The following is a 21404-nucleotide window of genomic DNA, read 5'->3' on the forward strand; positions in this document are numbered from 1 at the left end:
AATTGGTGTCTGGAGCAACAGTGACTCTCTCAAACCACCTGATCCACATTCTGCAGTCGGGTCCCTCTGCCACGTTGCCCCCCGGAGAACAGGTCTAGTGTTACCTGAAGTACAGCACAAACAGGGTTCAAAGGGTCTATGAACACCTTCACCTGTCACCGCAGGTGCTCCTCGTTGTCGCCGGACTCTGAGGCCGTTGCCTGCTCAGCTGTCAATGTCCCCGCCTGGCTCGTCCACCTGGTCCCTCCCACAGTCAAGGCCCCGTTGTAAGTGTTCAATCAGTGAAATCAATAAAGGTTTGGTCAGGTAGTCAATGTGTTTTATCATCATGGCATAACGGTGCTCCTCCAATAGTGACTCGATCATCCTGGGAAATGACAGTTGAGAGAAAATGAAACACTTAGTTTCTGGAAGGAATATCGTAAGACAAGTGAATTTAATTCATGGCATGTTGAATGGGCATCATACTCCTATCTCTTACCCTTCAAATCCTGGTGCTTTGGTTGTCCCGGTACAGATTATGCCCAGATGCCCTCCTCGTCGTCCTGATGGAGGTGTGTAACAGAGTGTTATTTCAGTTAGTGCACATTAAGCATCCCTGACATACAGAACAACATGAACGTTGAAGAAGGTTGGTGTGTGGAAATGACATCACATCACCGTTGAATGAGTCTGACCTGGTCGGGGGCGGGCCGGTGGCCAGCATGGGGTGGTCCACGATTGGGCCCCCCGCGGTGATGGGGCGCCGGGTGTCGTGGGTGCTGCGAGTGTGTGGGTGCATGCGGAGGGTGCTGGGGGTGCTGGGGGTGTGGGTGCTGAGGGTGAGGCCCCTGTTGAGCGGGGCCATGGGGGTGCTGGGGATGAGGGTGCTGCTGTGGGGGAGGTCCGTGCGGGTGCTGCTGGTGGGGCTGGGGAGCACGCGGGTGCTGGTGAGGTGGAGGGTGCTGCTGAGGGTATTGCTGTTGGTGTTGCGGGTGCAGTTGGGGATGTTGTGGGTGCTGTTGTGGATGTTGCTGGGGATGTTGGGGGTGCTGTGGGTGTGGTTGTGGGTGCTGCTGCGGGTGCTGCTGTGGGTGCTGCTGCGGGTGCTGCTGTGGGTGCTGCTGTGGGTGCTGCTGCGGGTGCTGTTGGGGGTGCTGCTGGGGGTGCTGCTGGGGGTGCTGCTGGGGGTGCTGTGGTGGGTGTGGCTGGGTGTGCCCGGGGGGGGGCTGCGTGTGCTGCTGGGGATGGGGGTAGGGGGCCTGGGACTGGGGCTGCTGTGGGTGTGGGTGCTGGGCCGGGGGCTGGGCGTGCTGTCCATGGGGGTAGAGGGGCTGGGGGGCGTGGGGGGCATGGGGAGCGTGGGGGTAGTGGGGCTGGGGCTGAGGATGGAGGGGCTGGGGCGGGGGGGCATGAGGGCCGTGGGGGTGGTAGTGCTCGTCTTCGTAGTTGTCAGCAATCAGCTTCATTCTGCTCTGCGTCTGGAGGAGTAAAGGGCCATACGTTGTTTTAGTACCTAGTACCTAGTACCAAGCTAACAACAGTATGGAGTGACCATAACAATATATAGTTGCAAAATACAAATTTCTGCTGGTTCTGCTGGTTATGAAGGTATTTGGCATGCAGTGATTTCAAGCTAGCGCTGGATAGGCTGCTTGGTCATCAACTCATCTTTTCCACATACAAATTCTAATATCTCAAGGGTTAGAGCTAGATTTGAAACGCATCAGTGGTCTGTCATCCACCCTGCAGTCGTAGCCTTGTGTGTGCGTCTGTACTATTCTACTGCAGCTCAAGAGGCTAGGCTTAGGCTAGTCTTCTGAAAGCACCCTGCTGAGGGACATCATAGTGGGTAGAGGTCCTCACCTGCTGCTTGAGCTGGTGCATCAGTCTGTCCTTCTCCCTCTTCAGAGAGAGCACCTCCTCTTGGCTCTTCTTCTTATTAGAGGCAGAAAGTTCCAGCAGGGCAATGTTGGCATCCTTCTCGCTGATAGCCGCTAGCAGTGCTTGTTGTCTGGTCAAAATCAAATAGACAGAAGAAAGAAAGAAAATAACATAATTATTATGTAACTAAAGCAGTATCAAACTAAACAAGGGGCCCCTGATGCTAACCAGGGGCCATGCATGGTTGAGTGGGGTCTCCAACTAAAGAATATGGAGTTTTATAAAAGACTGTTTGAATTCAGCATCAGGTGCATTTCACATAGCCAGTGGGGAAGTTACTTTTAAAAGTAGTGTATGCTCGTTACTCGTTGCTTAAAAAGTAATCCCTTACTTTACTTAGTTACCCTCTATTTACGTTACTTGTTAATTTTACGGTGCTTATTTTCAATCAGTTTGAAATAACGTGAATACCTCCATCCAGTGGCGGTTCTACATTGAATTACACCCCGGGCGAGACCCCCTCCAAGCGCCCCCCATATACGTTTATGAGTGAAAAACCGCCGCTGCCTCCATCTCTCAAAAGTTACCGTTGGTTGCTCTGCCGCGCTTGCCATGATGACTGACTGCTCTCTGCATGCTATTGCTAGTACCAGCCTCAGTGTGGAATGAGACTATTGTGCAAGTGCGCAGCTGAGGCAGTGTCGCTGTCAAATCTGTCCCTGGGAAAAGTAATGTTGTGCCCGACTGAAAAAGGTTACGTTTCATTACCATATTTTCAGTAATAACGTGTTACACTACTTTTTACCCGAAAAAGTAGTTACGTTACTGTAACGTGTTACTTTGTAACGCGTTACACACAACACTGCACATAGCATACCCCATTCACTACATATTTCTATCTGTTTTAAATGAATGTCTTGTCAGGGGATGAAGTTAATAAATTAATATCTGAATATACTAAACGCCTCTTTGTTAAGTGCCATTTGGCATGTATATATTATTGAATATCCCAGTATGACACTAATGCTGTCCCAGTATGCCCCTATTACTGTCCCAGTATGACACTAAAGCTGTGTTCCCAGAATGATGCTAATGCTGTCCCAGTATGCCCCTAATACTGTCCCAGTATGACACTAAAGCTGTGTTCCCAGAATGATGCTAATGCTGTCCCAGTATGACACTAATGCTGTGTTCCCAGTATGACTCTAATTCTGTCCCAGTAGGACCCTTATGCTGTCCCAGTATGATGCTAATGCTGTGTTCCCAGTATGTGTTCCAAGTATGTGTTCCCAGTATGTGTTCCCAGTATGTGCTCCCAGTATGTGTTCCCAGTGTGATGACTGACTTCATCTCCAGGATCTCCTCCAGCTGCGTGCGGCGCTCCGTCCTCATGCTGCTCAGGTGGCCGTCGCGCTCCTGCAGGGACTGCTGCGTGGAGGACAGCCGCTGCTTGGTGGCGTCCAGCTCCTGTCTGGTCCTCTCCAGAGTGCCCATCAGCTCCTCCAGCTGGCACACATACGCACGCACACACATACAGGAACATGTGCGCACACACATGCACACGAACACACACACACACACACACACACACACACGCACACACACACACACACACACACGCACACACACATAAACGAACGTGTGCACAACACACACATGCACACAAACAAACATGCACAGGAATGGCAGGAGGTTTCAGAAAATCTTAGTATTCAGTCAATGATTAGTCTCTCTCTCTCCCACTCTCTCTCTCTCTCTCTCTCTCTCTCTCGCTCTCTCTCTCTCTCTCTCTCATGAACATACAGACCTACAGCTACACATACCTTCAAGTGATCCATGGGGCCATCTTTGCGGGGGTCTTGTCCCATGCCCTTCTTGTCCCCTTGGGTTCCCAGTTTGATGTTTGGGCCCTTTTTAGTTTGCTCTTTGCCTCCTTGTCTGAAAGAGCCACAAACAAGTTATACCAACACCCTAGCAAGCCCTGACACCATTATAAGAACATGACATGACAACAACAAAAACACAAACAGGGAAACGTTAACAAGTGCAAAGGTTACGTAAAAGGGCTGTACTGTAGTGGATAATGTTTTACATGAGTTGATAATGTTTTGTATTTGACTGGATATAGCTTTGAAAGGACCCGGTCCTCATCAGAACGGCAGGACAGATGATGGCACACTGATGAGCCAGACACACATCCTGGGAATGTGTCAGAAAGACTTGTGTCAGAAAGAGCGTCATGACTCATAGGTTGACTCAAAAAGGTGTGGTGTGTGTGTGTGTGTTGTGGGAATGTGTGTGTGTGGTTGTGGGGGGAGGAGGGGGGGAGAAGAGAAGTGCATCATGCCTGGAGGGCAGAACATACCTGGGAGCCAGACTGAGACGGACAGGCGGGGAGGAGGAAGGAGGTGGTGATGGACGAGAGGAGGAGCAGGGATACAGGAAACAAGAGATACAAAGAAAAGAGTGAACCACACAGACTCAGATCCATTATGAACCGGGCTACAGTTCATAACCACAGGTTACCCACAGGATCGTCTGCATTGCTCTTTGCTCAACAACCACAGTGCAAAAGGTGTCAGACCAACCAGGAGGATTAGGGTGAAGGTTAGGGTTACCCCCTCCCTAATCCTCAGCCTAACTATGCAGTCTGTCACTGCTTGTGGTGGATGCACCTTCACACCACCGCCGAACAACGGGCATCTGCTGCCAGGCCTGGAGGGGCCGACATGCAGTCAGTCAGCACAAACTCAGCCACATCGGAGCCAGCATGTGTTTCAGCAGCAGGTCTGACAACCCGGACCACAAGGGGTTAGTGGGTCAGTCATGGAAGAGGGTGTGGTTACAGTAGGTGTTGAGACATGGGCTGGTTAAGTCAAGGGTTGAGACATGGGCTGGTTAAGTCAGGGTTGAGTAGACATGGGCTGGTTAATTCAGGGGTTGAGTTGACATGGGCTGGTTAAGTCGGGTTGAGTAGACATATGCTTAGGGTTAGGGTGAGGGTTAGGGTTAAGGTTAGGGTGAGGGTTAGGGTTAGGGTTAGCGTTAGCTAACTGGCTAGTAGAGTAGGAAAGAAGACACAGGAAAAACAGGACCAAAGCAAAGAAGGTTAATGAGTTCTAGGTGTGTGTGTAAGTGTGTGTGTTGGGGGGGGGGGGGGGGGGTAGTAATGAGGGAGAGAGAGAGCGAGGGAGAGAGATAGGGCAGGAGAAGGAGCTATGAAAACAGAATATTCCTACACATTGATAATGCCAGAACAAACAGCCCACAATAAAGTGAATGTGTGAGTTTCCATGAACAGAATTTTGTCAAATCACACCAAGTTCATGCCCAAAATATCTTAAGTAACTAGTCATGTAATAAGCGGGAAGATGTACAGCAATTCCTCGCAACTTTTTTTTTTTTTCTTTTTACCTTTTTCCAAATTAGTTTTTGGTCAGAAATGATTTACTAAAAAAACATTGGTGTGATTTACAATCAAATACATAGACAGCACAATACTACCGTAAGAAAAGGTCCAACATAAACACAAGAAATTTAAAACACGGATAAGCAAAGAACTACTGCATCACAGAAAATAGAGTGCGCCAGTCAGGACAAATGATAGTACAATATATTATATGCATGCAGTGGTTTTCTTAACTAATTGCATAATAGTATACATTATATATACATGCTGTCATGCAAAATGTGTTATTATATATTGCTTGCTAAATGCTAATAGAAATGAACTTATTGCAAGCTGCATGCGATCTGAAAACATATCCCTGGTGCACAAGGGATGCAGTATGCAAACTCAAATGTACACATGCACACATGCGTGCGTGCGTGCATACACTTTGGAAGGCCAAAAGAGTTACAAATAAGCCTCATCAAAATCAACGTACAACTCTGTGTTTAAGGTTTCATAATCAATTTATAGTTGTATTTTATTAAAATAAAATGCCCCGTTTTAGTGATTAAAAGCGCTGTCTTTTACACGCTTTTCCTCAACTCTACAATGGCACAGAAGACGGCTTGATGTTGAGTGTGGCTGTTTTACCAACAGGCAATATTAATTAACTTTATAAATCAATACAGATGATTGTTAAAGAATATTTTGTTCACATGAATTCGGTTCTACTAGGCTACTGCATCCAAATACTTCAAATAAATCCATGTTAAATGCATCGTTATGAGAGCTCAAAATGTTGATTTAAATCAATACATGTCTACAATCAGGTGTAGTTGTGACCCTTTTGGCTCGCCATAGTGCACACACACAGAAAACACACACGCACACACAGACACACACACACACACACGGACACGGGCCATAGTGAACCCAACACTAATAATAATCACACTCCAGGATCTTCAGGACATGCAGGTGAAAGGAGGAGACAATGGACAAACCAAAGTGTCTAGCATGTGGTGTAGAGATGTGTGAGTGCATGGGACCCGAGGCCCGAGAGGAGAGAGAGAACCAACACTGAGTGCAGGAGCAGCAGCCAGAGCCTCTTAAACCACGCTGTGCTGAAGGGCCAGGGCAGAGCACTCACTTTCCCAGGAAATCCCACACCATGCCCCCTATCTGCTGGGGGGCAGCGGTCACAGGGGGGTCAGGGGCGGGGGGCGCTCTGCCCCCGGGACGGGGGTCGGGGCGGGGGACAGAGGACGGAGGAGGGGGGCTGTGTGGGGGAGGAGTACCAGTGGGCGGTGGTGATGGGGGTGGGGGGGGGGGGGGGTTGGGGGGAGACAGTGAGAGATGTAGGAGGCATGATAGGAGGGGGAACGGTTGAGGTAGAGATAAATAGAAGGTGGACAATTTAGTTTGGTGAAGAGGACAGAAGATTGTGTTAGGGAGAGAGAGAGAGAGAGAGAGAGAGAGAGAGAGAGAGAGAGAGAGAGAGAGAGAGAGAGAGAGAGAGTGAGAGAGAGAGAGAGAGGTGTTTGCACCAGACCATAGAGAAGGGAATAGGACAGAATTGGGAAAGGACGGCAAAGGACAAAACATGAAATTAATCACATGACAGTTGTAAAGTACAAGGTAACAAAGTACTATTAGCACCCTCATGTGAAAGACAAGAAGTGCTGTTAACAAGCACCCTAAAGGGGAATTTACACCGCAGGCGAGAGAGAGACGTGAGTGTAACGTAGGCGTATCAATTCACACCGCCGCTGTTTATTTCACTATATTTTCAAGATTCATCAGATAACATCATAACCGAGACGCTTCAGAAACGCTTGAAAATAGAAGTGAAGCATAAGTTAAGCTTTGGTCGGCCGTGAGACGGGCGTAAAATGCTGCCGGTGTAAATCAGTGCACTAGTTTGAATAAATTCTATCTCTAGCTGAAGTCTTCACCGGACGTCTGACGGCCGACTAAAAAACGTGTCTAAAACGGCGGCGGTGTAAATTGGCCTTAAGGTGAAGACTAGAAGTGCTAAGTGACAATAGCAGAATACCCCATATTATACAGTCTAACTAGCCTTGCAAGTAAACAACAAAACAACAGAATAAAGGATTTGGCCAGTTTGTTAAGGCCCCAGGCTAACAGTTGTCATTATCTATATGTATGTAAATCAGCCATGACGTAGCTCAACTCACCTGGTTGTGTATACATGCTACGGAATTGGTCAGTTGGACTTCAATTGACAGCCATTATATTACCAATGATCTTCTAGCAGCTCCCATAGCTGTATCTTTGTTTTGTCCAAGCCTGGTAAGGCCATTCAAACTGCCCTGGCCTGGTGGCTTTCTCCAATAGTGCCTCTAATCTGACAAATCGACCAGTTTCAATTGTGTGTTTTCACGCCACGTGAGCAGTTATGACTCTGTGTGGAGATAGTAACTGCTGATAGGCAAAGGTGCAAAATAGGCAATTCTGATTTCTGAAAGCAAGAGCATTCAGTTGTAAGAACAAGCTGTCAACTTAACACAGATGTGGAAAAGCAGTAAATGATCCATACATAGTATTCAACAATACTCATGACAAGGACCTTTAGGATTAAACTATTCTATTTGCCTCTCAGTATCCAAGCCTGTGAGCATGTGCAATGGTGTGTAAATGTAGAATCCAAACCGGTTAATTTGTTCATTTGTGGGCACTAGTAGAGAAAGCTCCCTAGCCAGGGAAGTTGGTTTGTTCGTACCAGGGTTGGACAGAACAGCGATACTGGGATGTGGGAGCTGCTCAACTTCTGGACATGATGGATGTCAATTGATGGCCAACTGCCTAATTCTGGAACGTGCCTAGACCGCTACAGGAGGTGAGTTGAACCAAAAGAATGTCTGATTTACATCTTAACATAAAAGATGTCAACAACTAACCTGGGGTCTTAACATACCGGCCAGATCCTTCAACAATTGATCATACAACTATCAACATCTATACCGGCTCATTATATTATCAACCCACTATTCTTATAATACCAGAATAACTATTAACAACAGTTGATTCAATTATCAGCATATATCTTTTATAATACTAAAATAACCATTAACAACTGTTTATCCATTTATCAACATGTATTTGTATTAGGGATGTTAATGATTAATGACAAATCGCCGTTAAGAATTGAACCCATTAAAAATGTATTAACTGACGATGTATGTTTTGTGCACCATTTCTTAAAAGGGGTTTGGTCTGCCAGTCTAGAAATAGCAGTAGTTGTTTGGTTTGGCCTGACCCTAACCCTAGATAAGGACAGGTCGACAAGAACAGCCCTTTAGAGAGCTTTATTCTTTCATTATTCTGTTTGCTTAAATAGTTTGTGCTTCATGAATTAATGTTTCACGTAACTAATGTGGAGCTGGAACTGTACAAATAAAACTTAAATTGAGAAAAAGACACACGTTTTATCTTATGATCTTGTTAATTGTGTGCAACGATCGGTTTGAAACCTTTATTTTTATAATACCAGAAAAAACGTCAACAACAATTCATTAAACATTCATTAAATTATTATGTATTTATGTATATTGTGTATAAATATGATGCATTTTCATAGTAGGAGTGTTTGGATTGTATTAAGGTAAAGCTAGACAGGCTAAAGGACTAGACTGAATTCATTAGTGTCTATATGGTAGAATTACTATTATCTATGACTTGTCCCAACCCTATAAAACGTGTTCAGTGGTAAGCTTCCATAGACAGATCATATATACTGTATGTGAGTTAAAAACATGGACATAATATCAGAAATCAGTTCATATTGTAAGGCTTCTGTCCTGCTGATGATGATGAGGAGGATGATGATGGTTGTGTGCTCACCTTTCCAACTCAGCGATCTTCTTGTCCTTGTCGTTCTTCTCAGTCTCCACCTCCCGCAGGATGTCCAGCAGGCGCTCCACCTCCGCCTGGGCCTTGACTGACTCCTCCTTGTAGTAGGACACCTCCTTCTCCAGCAGCCTCACCCGCTCCAGGTAGTCGGAGTTCCCTCTGGGGCCACAGTGATCCACCTCATGGGCCTTCTGCAGCGCGCGCGGGGGGGGGGGGAAGCCAGTTATATACAGTATATAGAGCCCATAAACACACACACACACACACACACACACAGAGGAACGGACAGAAACACAACACATAACCATACAGATACGGACACACACCACACTAGCGTCGCTGATGGGAGTTCTGTCACCAGCACACTTGAGTTAGCTTGTTTCTGTCCCTCTCTTTGTAAAGCACGGCATACAAAGGCATCGATACTCCTCATTAGCTTTACCAGAGCTATTACATAGAGCCCTTGAACATAGCTATTATATAGAGATTGTCCATCTAGATGATGGAGAGATTAGCCTACCAGCCTACCCAGTGGACTGTGCCAACATGTAGGCTGATATATCCATCATACATCTAGGTGGACACATGTGATTTAACTGTGTAACAGGGAAGTGCAGGGAGGCTGATTTTCTTTCTATTTGCGTTTAACCCTAACCCTAACCCTAACCCTATTTTACATTGGCTTGTAGTGGCTGATCAGAGTCACACCTGGTGGTAAAATGGGGGAAACCTAACTAAAAAGATGACCACCTTCCCCCTCAGTTATTTCAGAAACAGTGGATTGTTTATAGTATTTAAAGTAATAGTTGGTTACTTCTGACTTAGTTAATATAATCAATGACTACCGTTTGAAACTGATCTGTTGGAAACCACCCTCAGAATGTTATGCAACCACAAATACTGACAAAGAAACCAAGAGGAACACAAAACCAGAGGAACATCTTACCAGAAGGTCACTCGATACACAACTACAGCGGGCATCTAACCATGTTTTAGACAACATCCACACAACACTAAAGCGTGGCGACAGCGACAGCAGGTCATGCAACGTCATAGCTACACCACGGTCATGCAGGTCCAACAGAGCTGGACAGTCTCTGCAATGCCCAGTCAAAGAACAACGAGAGAGAGGGTACAAGAGGGTCCGAGTCAAATGACGGGATCCAATAAGATCATATTTGAAGCATGAGGAGCTCAAGGTCTTTCCATTTCGTAAAGATAAGTCTCAGTTTTAAGGAATTTACTCATTTAATGTTTAACAGCACTGGAATAATCCTTGTGAAATAATTAAACAAATACTGTGCTACATATAAGCAAAAACCCTCCACTTATAATCCAGATGCAGAACCATTTCAAAAAAGACAAACAAAGAAATATTTATACTCAATCCACTCATACCAAGTGAGGTAAAGTGCCAAAATAAGAGAAAGGGTCCGAAAGGACCAGGACCTAGTGTCCACTGGGAGAAGTGTGCTCACACAACACCAACACAGTGCATCATGCATCAGGGCGCCATAGGGCCAAAGCACAGAAAGACACGGGGCGTGAGTGCCCACGTGCGCCGTGTCACCGTACGGCAGTGTCCTCATGCTTCAATATGGGCCTCAGAGGCTCCTGAGAGGGAGGACTTACAGGATTGTTCATCTGACTGAATAGCTGCTCAGCTTGCTTTACATTGCAAAAAGGGATGTTGTCGAGGGGGAGAGAGCAGGGTCGAGGGTCGAGGACAGGGGGAGGAAGGGTGAGGGAACGGGGGCAGGACCCGGGAGAGTACAGTTAGCATTTAGCTTTAGCCAGAAGGAGAATAACAGGCTGACGAGAGAACACACACGTTAAAACAGAGGTACTACAGAGTCCTGTTCTACAGAGATACATGTGAGTCGTGTTAGAATGGGATTACCACAAGGAGTAAGGGTTAGTTAAGAGTTAATAGGGCGTTAGTTATGTGTAACATGGGTTAGTGGATGGATTCACTTACTTAATTATTTACTTAGACAGTGATATTAAATGTTAGTGTTGATACTTTGATTCATAACGGTGAAATATCTGGAGATCAAACCAAGGACTTAAATGAACACCTACCTTTTGTAACTGGGTCTCCAACTTACTACACTCCTCCTTTTTCTGCTCAATGGCCATCTCCAGCGTCTTGAGTTTAGAGTCCTTCTTGAGGCTGGAGGTGGCCAGCGAGGAAGCATGATCTTTTAGATCGATGAGGTTGGACTGCAGGTGGTTACAAACAGAAAACAGCAGTGAGCACTCACACACTCACACACACGCCTCTGCCTCACACGGCTCACCCCTCCTCTGTTACTGACCTCCTTTTCTGTGAGCTCCAGCTGCAGGGTGTTGATCTTCTCCTTGAAGTCCTTGTTCTCCTTCTTATACGACTCCACCTCTTCCAAGCGCTCCCTGTCTTCCCTTTCTCTTTGGTCTTTTAGACGCTCGATAATCCGCTCCTGGCCACGGGCACACAAACACACACACATACACACACACAATGGCACAATCAAAAAACACGCACACAGACACAGATCAGCCGAGAGTATGACTTTTTCATTACATTGTCACTAACAGTGACTGAAAATGCATGTAATTAAAGAGCAGTTAAGGGATATACATCTTTATAAAGTTGATCACTTTGATGGAGACTGTTTTGCCTTTTTTCCTGTGTTCACCCAAGATGGCTGCCACCTCTCTCTCTGTCATTTCCTATAGTACACCCAAGATGGCTGCTTCCTCGTCTTTGCTTCCCAAGCCCCCAGGAGAAGTGCCTACTTCCGCAATCCACCAGTGCTCAGTGGCCAAGCCTGGTATTGCTTTTTAGCGGGCTGTGGACGGGTCCCTCAAATCATTGGGCCCAGAAGTAGATATCCCCATTCACTCCAATACAAGTGGGGAACAGGATTGTGTCTCTGCAAATTTTCTCTGGATATCAATCCAGCCCATAATTATCTTTGGACCATGTACTATTAAAATGTACGTTTTCTCTTTTCAAAACGCCACCTCAAGCGTTTTATTAGCCAGAGAAGGAGGGGTGGGCAGCTGAAAGGAGTGGTACATTTTGAAACAAATGTTGTTTCAGCCGGGCCTCGAGAGGGCTCAGTGCACGAATAGCATCACATATAGTGAATAATCGGGGGGGTTAGTAACTTATACTTCCATGGTCGGTAAACACTGTGCTCACTCAGACCTCTCGCTTATGATGCTACAATGCTAACAATGCTAGAGAACGAGAATATTTCTACATCCGGAACGTCATGCACTAGGGCGTGGCTAGGCTCCCATGATGCGGAAGCAATTCTGTCCTTGATGTTGCCCTGCGCCACTGAGCACTTTCCATAGGAATGAATGGGTGCCATGTTTCAATCCGGTGTCCATTCTTTATAGGTCCATGGTGCTTCCCTGCCCTTCTCCACACCTGACTCCCTCATGTCCTGGCCCAGACCCAGAGGTCTAGTGTGTGACCCCATAACCTTCCAGCTGTATTCCTCCTGTTCCATTCTCCCTGCCTCATCTATTGTTTGCATATTACATTTCGTCAGTTTGGGGACGTAAAATTTGGATACACACTGTGGATTCATTTTGACAAAATATATCAAGGTATAGTGGTTGTTAAATCTTTGAATGTTGAAATGTAGTAATGTTGTGTACATTAATGTTGTAATGTATGTATGTGTGTAAATGTAAAAATTGTTACTTCTAACTAGAAGGATGAGGAGCGTGTGACACTGTCACGGGTCTGAGGTGACCAGGAGGAGGAGGAGCCTACGCTGGTACATCACAGGTCTGAGGTGACCAGGAGGAGGAGGAGCCTCAGCTGGTACAGGACAGGTCTGAGGTGACCAGGAGGAGGAGGAGCCTCAGCTGGTACAGGACAGGTCTGAGGTGACCAGGAGGAGGAGGAGCCTCAGCTGGTACAGGACAGGTCTGAGGTGACCAGGAGGAGGAGGAGCCTCAGCTGGTACAGGACAGGTCTGAGGTGACCAGGAGGAGGAGGAGCCTCAGCTGGTACAGGACAGGTCTGAGGTGACCAGGAGGAGGAGCCCATACCTTCTCAGACAGCGCCTCCTCCAGGGTTGCCAGCGCCGTGTCCGTGTTGCTGGAGTCGGTCTGCAGGGACTTGACGCGGTCCTTCAGGTTCCCCAGCTGCTTGTCCTTATCCCTCAGCTGCTCCTGCAGGTTCTCAATCTGACAGTGGGAGAGCGAGAGAGAGCGAGAGAGCGAGAGCGAGAGAGAGAGAGAGAGAGGAGGTAAAAGCAGTAGAGAGCCATAATGAATTACCTTGAGATCAAGTCCACAGACAGAGAACTCTAAATAATAAACTGGGGTTTAATTCATGAAGACTAATAGTGTAGTGTCCAAGTGACAGCAGTCCCCGTGCTGCTGAAGCATACGAGGGCTTATCATCCCGGAGAAGGCTTTAAAAGAACTGCGTTGAACACCTCTCACAGCATCTCATCCACTGTACAGTAGCTGGTGAGATGAGACGCTTCGAAGGTTCAATTCGATTGTGAATCTCTCTGATGGATGGGGGGGACAGCAGGACCATGGTAGACCGTAGAGGGGTACAGGGGTAGAGACATGCGGACTACAGTACAGGGGTGACTGGGAGGTCAGTGTACTGGGAGAGATAGCAACTCTAAGAATGTATTTATAGCACAGTGAAGCAGCTGAGGCAGGAATATCTTGGTCCCCTTCCAGCCCACAGCCCCTCCTCAGAGCACCAGAGATCCTATGGCGTCTTAATGGAGCGCTAGCACTCTGTGCTAACCTACTTCCTCCTCAGAGAGACACAGCGCCTGACAGGAGCTGGCAGAGCACCAGAGCGCTGCGTTACAGCGCCAGGCCTCAGTGTCCAACATACACACACACCGACCCACGCACACACACACACACACACACTCACTGACACACACACACACACACACACACACACACCGACCCACACACATACACACACTCACTGACACACACACATACACACACTCACTGACACACACACACACATACACACACTCACTGACACACACACATACACACATGCACACTCACACACACACGCACGCACGCACGCACGCACACCAATACACACACACAAACACACACACACACTCTCTTATACTTTTTCCCTGGTGGACCCAAGCACCAGGGTCTCTGGGGCCAGGGTTGGTTTCCAGCAGCCCTCACCTTCTTCTGCAGCACATTGATCTTCCTCTCCTTGACCTCCAGCATGTCTTTCATGTCCCTGATCTCGCCGGCCAGCGTGCCCTTCTCCTCGGTCATGTCCTGAAGCTGCTTGGTCTTCTTACTCAGGAAGGACTCCTTCTCCTCCAGACGCAGTCGCAGTGCATCTACCTGCAGCAGTACAGACACAGGGAGCTCAGAGCGCCAACTACAGACACAGGGAGCTCAGAGCGCCAACTACAGACACAGGGAGCTCAGAGCGCCCAGTACAGACACAGAGAGCTCAGAGAGCCCAGTACAGACACAGAGAGCTCAGAGAGCCCAGTACAGACACAGAGAGCTCAGAGCGCCAACTACAGACAAAGGGAGCTCAGAGCGCCAACTACAGACACAGAGAGCTCAGAGAGCCCAGTACAGACACAGGGAGCTCAGAGCGGCCAGTACAGACACAGAGAGCTATATAATATATTTGTAAAGGGTTAACATAATTATAATTACTGTGGACTGGTTAACATAGTGTAGTGGTGCCATCAGTGGTCTGCATGCTGGTACCTCAGTCTGCAGGATGGCCGCACGTTGCTCTTTGGCAGTGAGAGACTCTTTGAGCACTTCGATGTGCTGCTTGCAGTCTGAGTTCTGATTGTTCAGGGTCTCAAGTTTGGTCTGCAGGGCCAGCAGCTCAGACTCCTTCTTCGACAGCTCCTGTTTGAGCTGGTCGATCTGGAAACAGGCACACACACAGAGGCAGACACAGAGGCAGACACAGAGGCACACACACACACACACACACACACACACACACACACACACACACACACACACACACACAGTTTCAGATCTCAATAGTCTCAAGACTAGACTAGACTCTAGACTACAATGTCATCAAGTATCACAAATTGTTGATTGGTTCAATTGATTGAGCCTAAGAGAGAGAGAGGAGAGAGAGAGAGATGGAGACAGAAAGTGAGAGAGAGAGATACATCATGTGTTTTACATAATGTGTTATACATACATCATGTGTTTTACATTGTGTTATACATACATCATGTGTTTTACATTATGTGTTATATATCATGCGTTATATATCATGTGTTATTCATGTGTTATACATCATGTGTTATACATCATGTGTTATACATGTGTTATACATCATGTGTTATACATCATGTGTTGTTCATCATCCCCCTAGAAAAATAGACTAGAGTAACAAAACTGGTTGTCTGCGACTAATACCACAAGAGAGATGAAAACACAGCAGCAACACACACTGGAGAGAGAGAGAGAGCGAGAGCGAGAGCAAGAGAGAGAGAGAGAGAGAGAGAGAGAAAGAGAGGAGGAGAGGAGGAGAGAGATAGAGAGGGGTAGAGAGTGAGAGAGAGAGAGAGAGAGAGAGAGAGTGATAGATAGGTAGAGATTGAGAGAGAGAGAGAGAGAGCGAGAACGAGAGCGAGAGAGAGAGGGGTAGAGTGAGTGAGAGAGAGAGAGAGAGAGAGAGAGAGAGAGAGAGAGAGAGAGAGAGAGAGAGAGAGAGAGATGCATTTCGATAAGCAAGCATGATGCCAGACGGCAGGCCACTCCTGCTCTCTCACCACTACTCCATATAGAAAACACCACGGTAGGAGTTGCAGTAACCCTTATGTGCTGATAAGTCAAAATGTACTGCTTATGTTACTGGATGGAACATAAACGACACTTTAGCATTAGCACCCGTGTAATGCATCAGCTTATCAACGTTAAATATACAGTATAACAGTTTGACCAGCTGAAAGCTGCAGTGATTCAGCAGTGAACTGATTCACTGTCAACTGTAAGAAACTTCATCAAAGGATGCAGCTACTCATTTAATAGTTTGAAGGTTCTTGACAGAGTTCATGTCTGCTTTAAGAGCTTCTGGGCTGCCAACTAAACACTTGGCTGGTATTGTCATCCATTTAATTATACGGACTGTTTGTTCATTAGTGATGTGGAGTGGAGGCGGGGGGGGGAGGGGGGGGGCAGTGCTCTATAAATAGCCGTACCTTGGACTTCATGAACTTGGAGTGGTTCTTGTAGACCTCCATCTGCTTGATCTCCTCCTCGCGGTCCTCCGTGTTCAGCAGGCCGCTGGCCTTAAGCATCTGGATCTCGTCCTCCAGGTCCCGCAGACTGCGCTCCAGCGACGCTACCTTGGTGTCCTGGAGCAGAGAGGGACGGAGAGGACACACAGCTCAGACCAGAGGGGGGGGATGGGGGGGGGACGACAACGACGATGACACACAGCTCAGACCAGCCCCCCTCGCATCTCCTCACCATGGGGTCGGACTGGACACACAGCTCAGACCAGCCCCTCTCGGGGGGCGGGGGGGCTGGGGGCACCAAGACGGAGGGAGCGGGGCTGAGTGTGACGGACAGTTCAAGTCAGGAGAGAGAGAGGATATGGAGGATCACGATGTCCCTCCACACAGACAACTAAACAGAGTAAGAAACTATCTCTTGAATGGATCCAGGGAAACTGCAGTAATTGCAGGGGAAAATGAAGCGCTCCGTTCAGTGCTTGTGATGCCAACCCCTCTGTTGATTAATCACCATTTAGAAACTTCCTACACACACACACACACACACATACACACACACACACACACACACACACAAACACACACACACACACACACACACACTGGGCTCTGCCTGGAGGCTGTGCAGGGGAAGAGGAGCTCTGAGAAAGCCCACAGTTTCATAGGGTATTTAAATAAATAGTACAACGTCTTTAGGAGTGGCCAGGCTCCATCTACGGTAGGCACAAAACCCGCTCTCTCTCTATCAGCCTCTGTGTCTCTGAGTTGCTGTGTGTTTGTGTTTATCTCTCATCTCACTCTCACCTTGTTATCACAGAATTGTTATGTCATCTTCCCCATCTTCGTTGGAGTGCTTCTCCAACGCTCCACCCTTAAGGTGGACCGGTGGGCCTGCAGGGTGAAGCTTGTACAGATACAGTCCTACCACTGAACCAGGGTCAGAAGGACAGCCTGTACAGATACAGTCCTACCACTGAACCAGGGTCAGATGGACAGCCTGTACAGATACAGTCCTCACCACTGATGCAGGGTGACCAGCCTGTACAGATACAGTCCTACAACTGATCCAGGGTCAGATGGACAGCCTGTACAGATACAGTCATCACCACTGATGCAGGGTGAACAGCAGTCCAGATACAGTCCTCACCACTGATGCAGGGTGAACAGCAGTCCAGATACAGTCCTCACCACTGATGCAGGGTGAACAACAGTCCAGATACAGTCCTAACCACTGAACCAGAAACCATGCAGGACTACTCTCCTGATCAGTGTGCAAGAAAGTGTTCCACATCTCATCTCCATGTGTTCACATCAATCCCATCACTTTAAGAGCAGAATGTTGTTGGAATAGATAGGTCAAAGCACTGTCACTGTCTATATTGGAATTAATAAGTCAAATCACGGTACCTTGAAGACTGAGATATATTATCCCCTCCAAAGGCTTTCACGGGAGCATCCACCTGGCCACTAAATATACTCTCTCACTGTGCATCCCTCTATTTCCCCTCTCTCTCGCTCTCCCCCTCTCTCCCTGTCTCTGCACACTGGCCTCTCCCTTCATCAACAACCACACCTGTTTCCATGGCAGCGGCACGCAAGCAGAACGCAGGGCGCAGCGTGCTCCGTCTCTGGTGAGCGAGGGAGGGTAGGTGAGCGGGAGGGAGACAGGCAGGGACAGAGCGAGCGAGGGAGCGAGCGAGGGGGACGGGACTAGGAGCTTCCATCCCGTCCACACAGCGGAGTGTGTTAAGAGTCTAGGAGCTCCACTGTTTGAAGGAACCCCTCCCCTTTCTCTCTCCTCTGTACACAGATCCAAAACATGATGATCACATGACCATGATGATCACCTGACCGTGGTGATCACATGATGCAGAGGGGCTGGTCCACTGAGAGCCGTCGGTCCAGAGGTGATGTCATGTTTTATTTTGAGGAAGTGATATCAGCGCTATGCGGCTGCCCTGGATCCTCCCTCTCTATAGCACCCATGTTTTATTCACTAACCCAGTTCACTGTTACCTAACACTATCACTAAACCCTATTCACTAACCCTATTCACTAACCCAGTTCACTGTTACCTAACACTATCACTAAACCCTATTCACTAACCCTATTCACTAACCCAGTTCACTGTTACCTAACACTATCACTAAACCCTATTCACTAACCCTATTAACTAACCCAGTTCACTGTTACCTAACACTATCACTAAACCCTATTCACTAACCCTATTAACTAACCCAGTTCACTGTTACCTAACACTATCACTAAACCCTATTCACTAACCCTATTAACTAACCCAGTTCACTGTTACCTAACACTATCACTAAACCCTATTCACTAACCCTATTAACTAACCCAGTTCACTGTTACCTAACACTATCACTAAACCCTATTCACTAACCCTATTAACTAACCCAGTTCACTGTTACCTAACACTATCACTAAACCCTATTCACTAACCCTATTAACTAACCCAGTTCACTGTTACCTAACCCTGTTCACTAACCCTATTCACTAACCCAGTTCACTAAACCCTATTCACTAACCCTATTAACTAACCCAGTTCACTTTTACCTAACCCTGTTCACTAACCCTATTCACTAACCCTATTAACTAACCCAGTTCACTGTTACCTAACACTATCACTAAACCCTATTCACTAACCCTATTAACTAACCCAGTTCACTGTTACCTAACCCTGTTCACTAACCCTATTCACTAACCCAGTTCACTAAACCCTATTCACTAACCCTATTAACTAACCCAGTTCACTTTTACCTAACCCTGTTCACTAACCCTATTCACTAACCCTATTAACTAACCCAGTTCACTTTTACCTAACCCTGTTCACTAACCCTATTCACTAACCCAGTTCACTAAACCCTATTCACTAACCCTATTCACTAACCCAGTTCACTGTTACCTAACCCTGTTCACTGTTACCTAACCCTATTCACTAACCCTATTCACTAACCCAGTTCACTGTTACCTAACCCTGTTCACTGTTACCTAACCCTGTTCACTAACCATATTCACTAACCCTGTTCACTAACCCCGTTCAGTAACCCTGTTCACTAACCCCGTTCAGTAACCCTGTTCACTAACCCCGTTCCCTAACCCTGTTCACTAACTCTGTTCACTAACCCTTTTCACTAACCCTGTTCACTAACCCTATTCACTAACCCTAGCCCTCTTCACTTACCCTACAACTAACCCTAGAAATAACTATTCAACATTAGTAGCTTTCAACAGAAAAAAAGAAGAATGCCTCAGAGAATGTAAATTCTGTATCACTTTACCTGGATAGTCCACATTTGATTTTCAGTTATTATCAGTTATCAGTTAGGTATCAACATTGTCTCAGTTGGTGTCTGTTGACACTCACTTGATATGTCAACAATAAGGTTATCAAGAACACATCAATTCTGTTTTTCCTGACGATTAACCAGGGAAACAAACTGATCATTTTTGAAAGATATTCACTGCATGCTTATTTTCCGTTACAGACTTAAAACTAATTCTAATACAATATGCATAATCTACCCTAATTTAATGTATTTCAAATAATGAAATACAAAAAAATGACATGTCATGACCTTCTTAGGCTATAGGTTTAAGCCCCATTCCATAATGATTTTACGTTTACTTGTAATCAAACATAGTCGTCTTTCGTTAATAAAGAGCTGTAAAGGGTACATTGCATCTGTCATTCCTGTTATTAGCCTGCAGAGTTAGAGATTATGGGCAGTAGACTAGGCTGCAACAACGATCAATTCAAACATTGACGTAAAGTTGATGCTCTCTCTGGACGATAGAAGAAACATGTGCAAGGAATTGCAGAGGGGTTTGTTCAAGAAAAAGTTATCTAACATGTAACTTTTTTCAGTAGGTGTTGGAGTGTGTGTGGATGATGGCTGGTTGAAGCAGCCTCACCTGGCCCGGGTCAGACTGATTGGATTCTGGGGCTGGGTGAGGCTGCACACCTGTTGCACATTGAGTGATCAGTCACCACACACGCTCAAGGCACCTCGAGTGTGCGTCGAGCGATCAGCAATCACTCACGTAAACGATAGTCGTCATTGTTACTTCTGGCGGGGTGTAGAGTAGTACAACAACATCCCGCTTTTACAAAGTATCACTGTCTTTCACAAATGAGACATGAAACATGATATTAAAGTGAAACTTATTGTTAATTATATAAAGAGAACACTGTAATACATGGGGATGTGTGGTTCCCGATAACCTTATTGAATGTCAACTAACTTCATGTTGACATGTCAAGTGATTGTCAACTAACACTAAACTGAGACCATGTTGATACTAACTGATACTAAACTGACACTAAACTGACACCAAACTGAGACCATGTTGATACTAACTGATGCTAAACTGATACTTAACTGAAACTAAACTGATACTAAACTGACAATAAACTGATTCTAAACTGAGACCATGTTGATACTAACTGACACTAAACTGATACTAAACTGATACTACCTGACACTAAACAGATACTAAACTGACAATTAACTGATACTAAACTAACAATAAACTGAGACCATGTTGATACTAACTGATACTAAACTGACACTAAACTGATACTTTACTGATACTAAACTGATACTCATCGGTGCACTACTTATGTGAAGTGAAGTCGCTGTGTTTGTCATGTGTTTGTTATTTTGTTGTAACAACAAAAGCACCAACCCTTAGACAGTTTGTATGGGATTCTAGAAGAACCCTTCATGTGGTTTTACCTTCATCTCGATGATGGTCTGCAGAGCCTTGGTTTTGCCCGGGTCTTGATGCAGCTGATTTCTCCTGTGTAGCTCCTGAAGGAAGATTCATTAATACAGAACATGCCACTGAACATCTTTACCGTCTATTTTAACTTGTACAAAGAAAAGAGTATATTATGTAAATTCATTACATATCTATATGTTTACAACCTGTATTGTACATAAAACCTGAACATATTTTATTTAACAGCATTCATATAGAGAAGGGAAGGAAATATCCATGTTGAGTCACTATTT

General features: G+C 46.3%; 1 protein-coding gene across 1 annotated transcript in view; it reads right to left on the reverse strand.

The window, feature by feature from the left end:
* Nucleotides 1-303: 303 nt before the first annotated feature.
* Nucleotides 304-21404, reverse strand: part of erc2 (ELKS/RAB6-interacting/CAST family member 2) — a gene marked incomplete at its 5' end in the record, with an annotated part of 35015 nt that continues 13914 nt past the window's right edge. Inside the window, 16 exons of the mRNA XM_084464059.1 lie at nt 304-367; nt 482-545; nt 678-1502; nt 1846-1993; nt 3209-3369; nt 3687-3801; nt 6405-6533; nt 9119-9318; nt 10760-10795; nt 11210-11350; nt 11446-11586; nt 13181-13318; nt 14318-14485; nt 14867-15034; nt 16333-16488; nt 21126-21200. Coding sequence (XP_084320185.1) covers nt 519-545; nt 678-1502; nt 1846-1993; nt 3209-3369; nt 3687-3801; nt 6405-6533; nt 9119-9318; nt 10760-10795; nt 11210-11350; nt 11446-11586; nt 13181-13318; nt 14318-14485; nt 14867-15034; nt 16333-16488; nt 21126-21200 — 2628 coding nt within the window. The 3' untranslated portion in view covers nt 304-367; nt 482-518. The remainder of the gene's footprint in view (nt 368-481; nt 546-677; nt 1503-1845; nt 1994-3208; nt 3370-3686; nt 3802-6404; nt 6534-9118; nt 9319-10759; nt 10796-11209; nt 11351-11445; nt 11587-13180; nt 13319-14317; nt 14486-14866; nt 15035-16332; nt 16489-21125; nt 21201-21404) is intronic.

The sequence above is a fragment of the Micromesistius poutassou genome, assembly GCF_964030765.1.
Source record: "Micromesistius poutassou genome assembly, chromosome: 2".
NCBI lineage: Eukaryota > Metazoa > Chordata > Actinopteri > Gadiformes > Gadidae > Micromesistius > Micromesistius poutassou.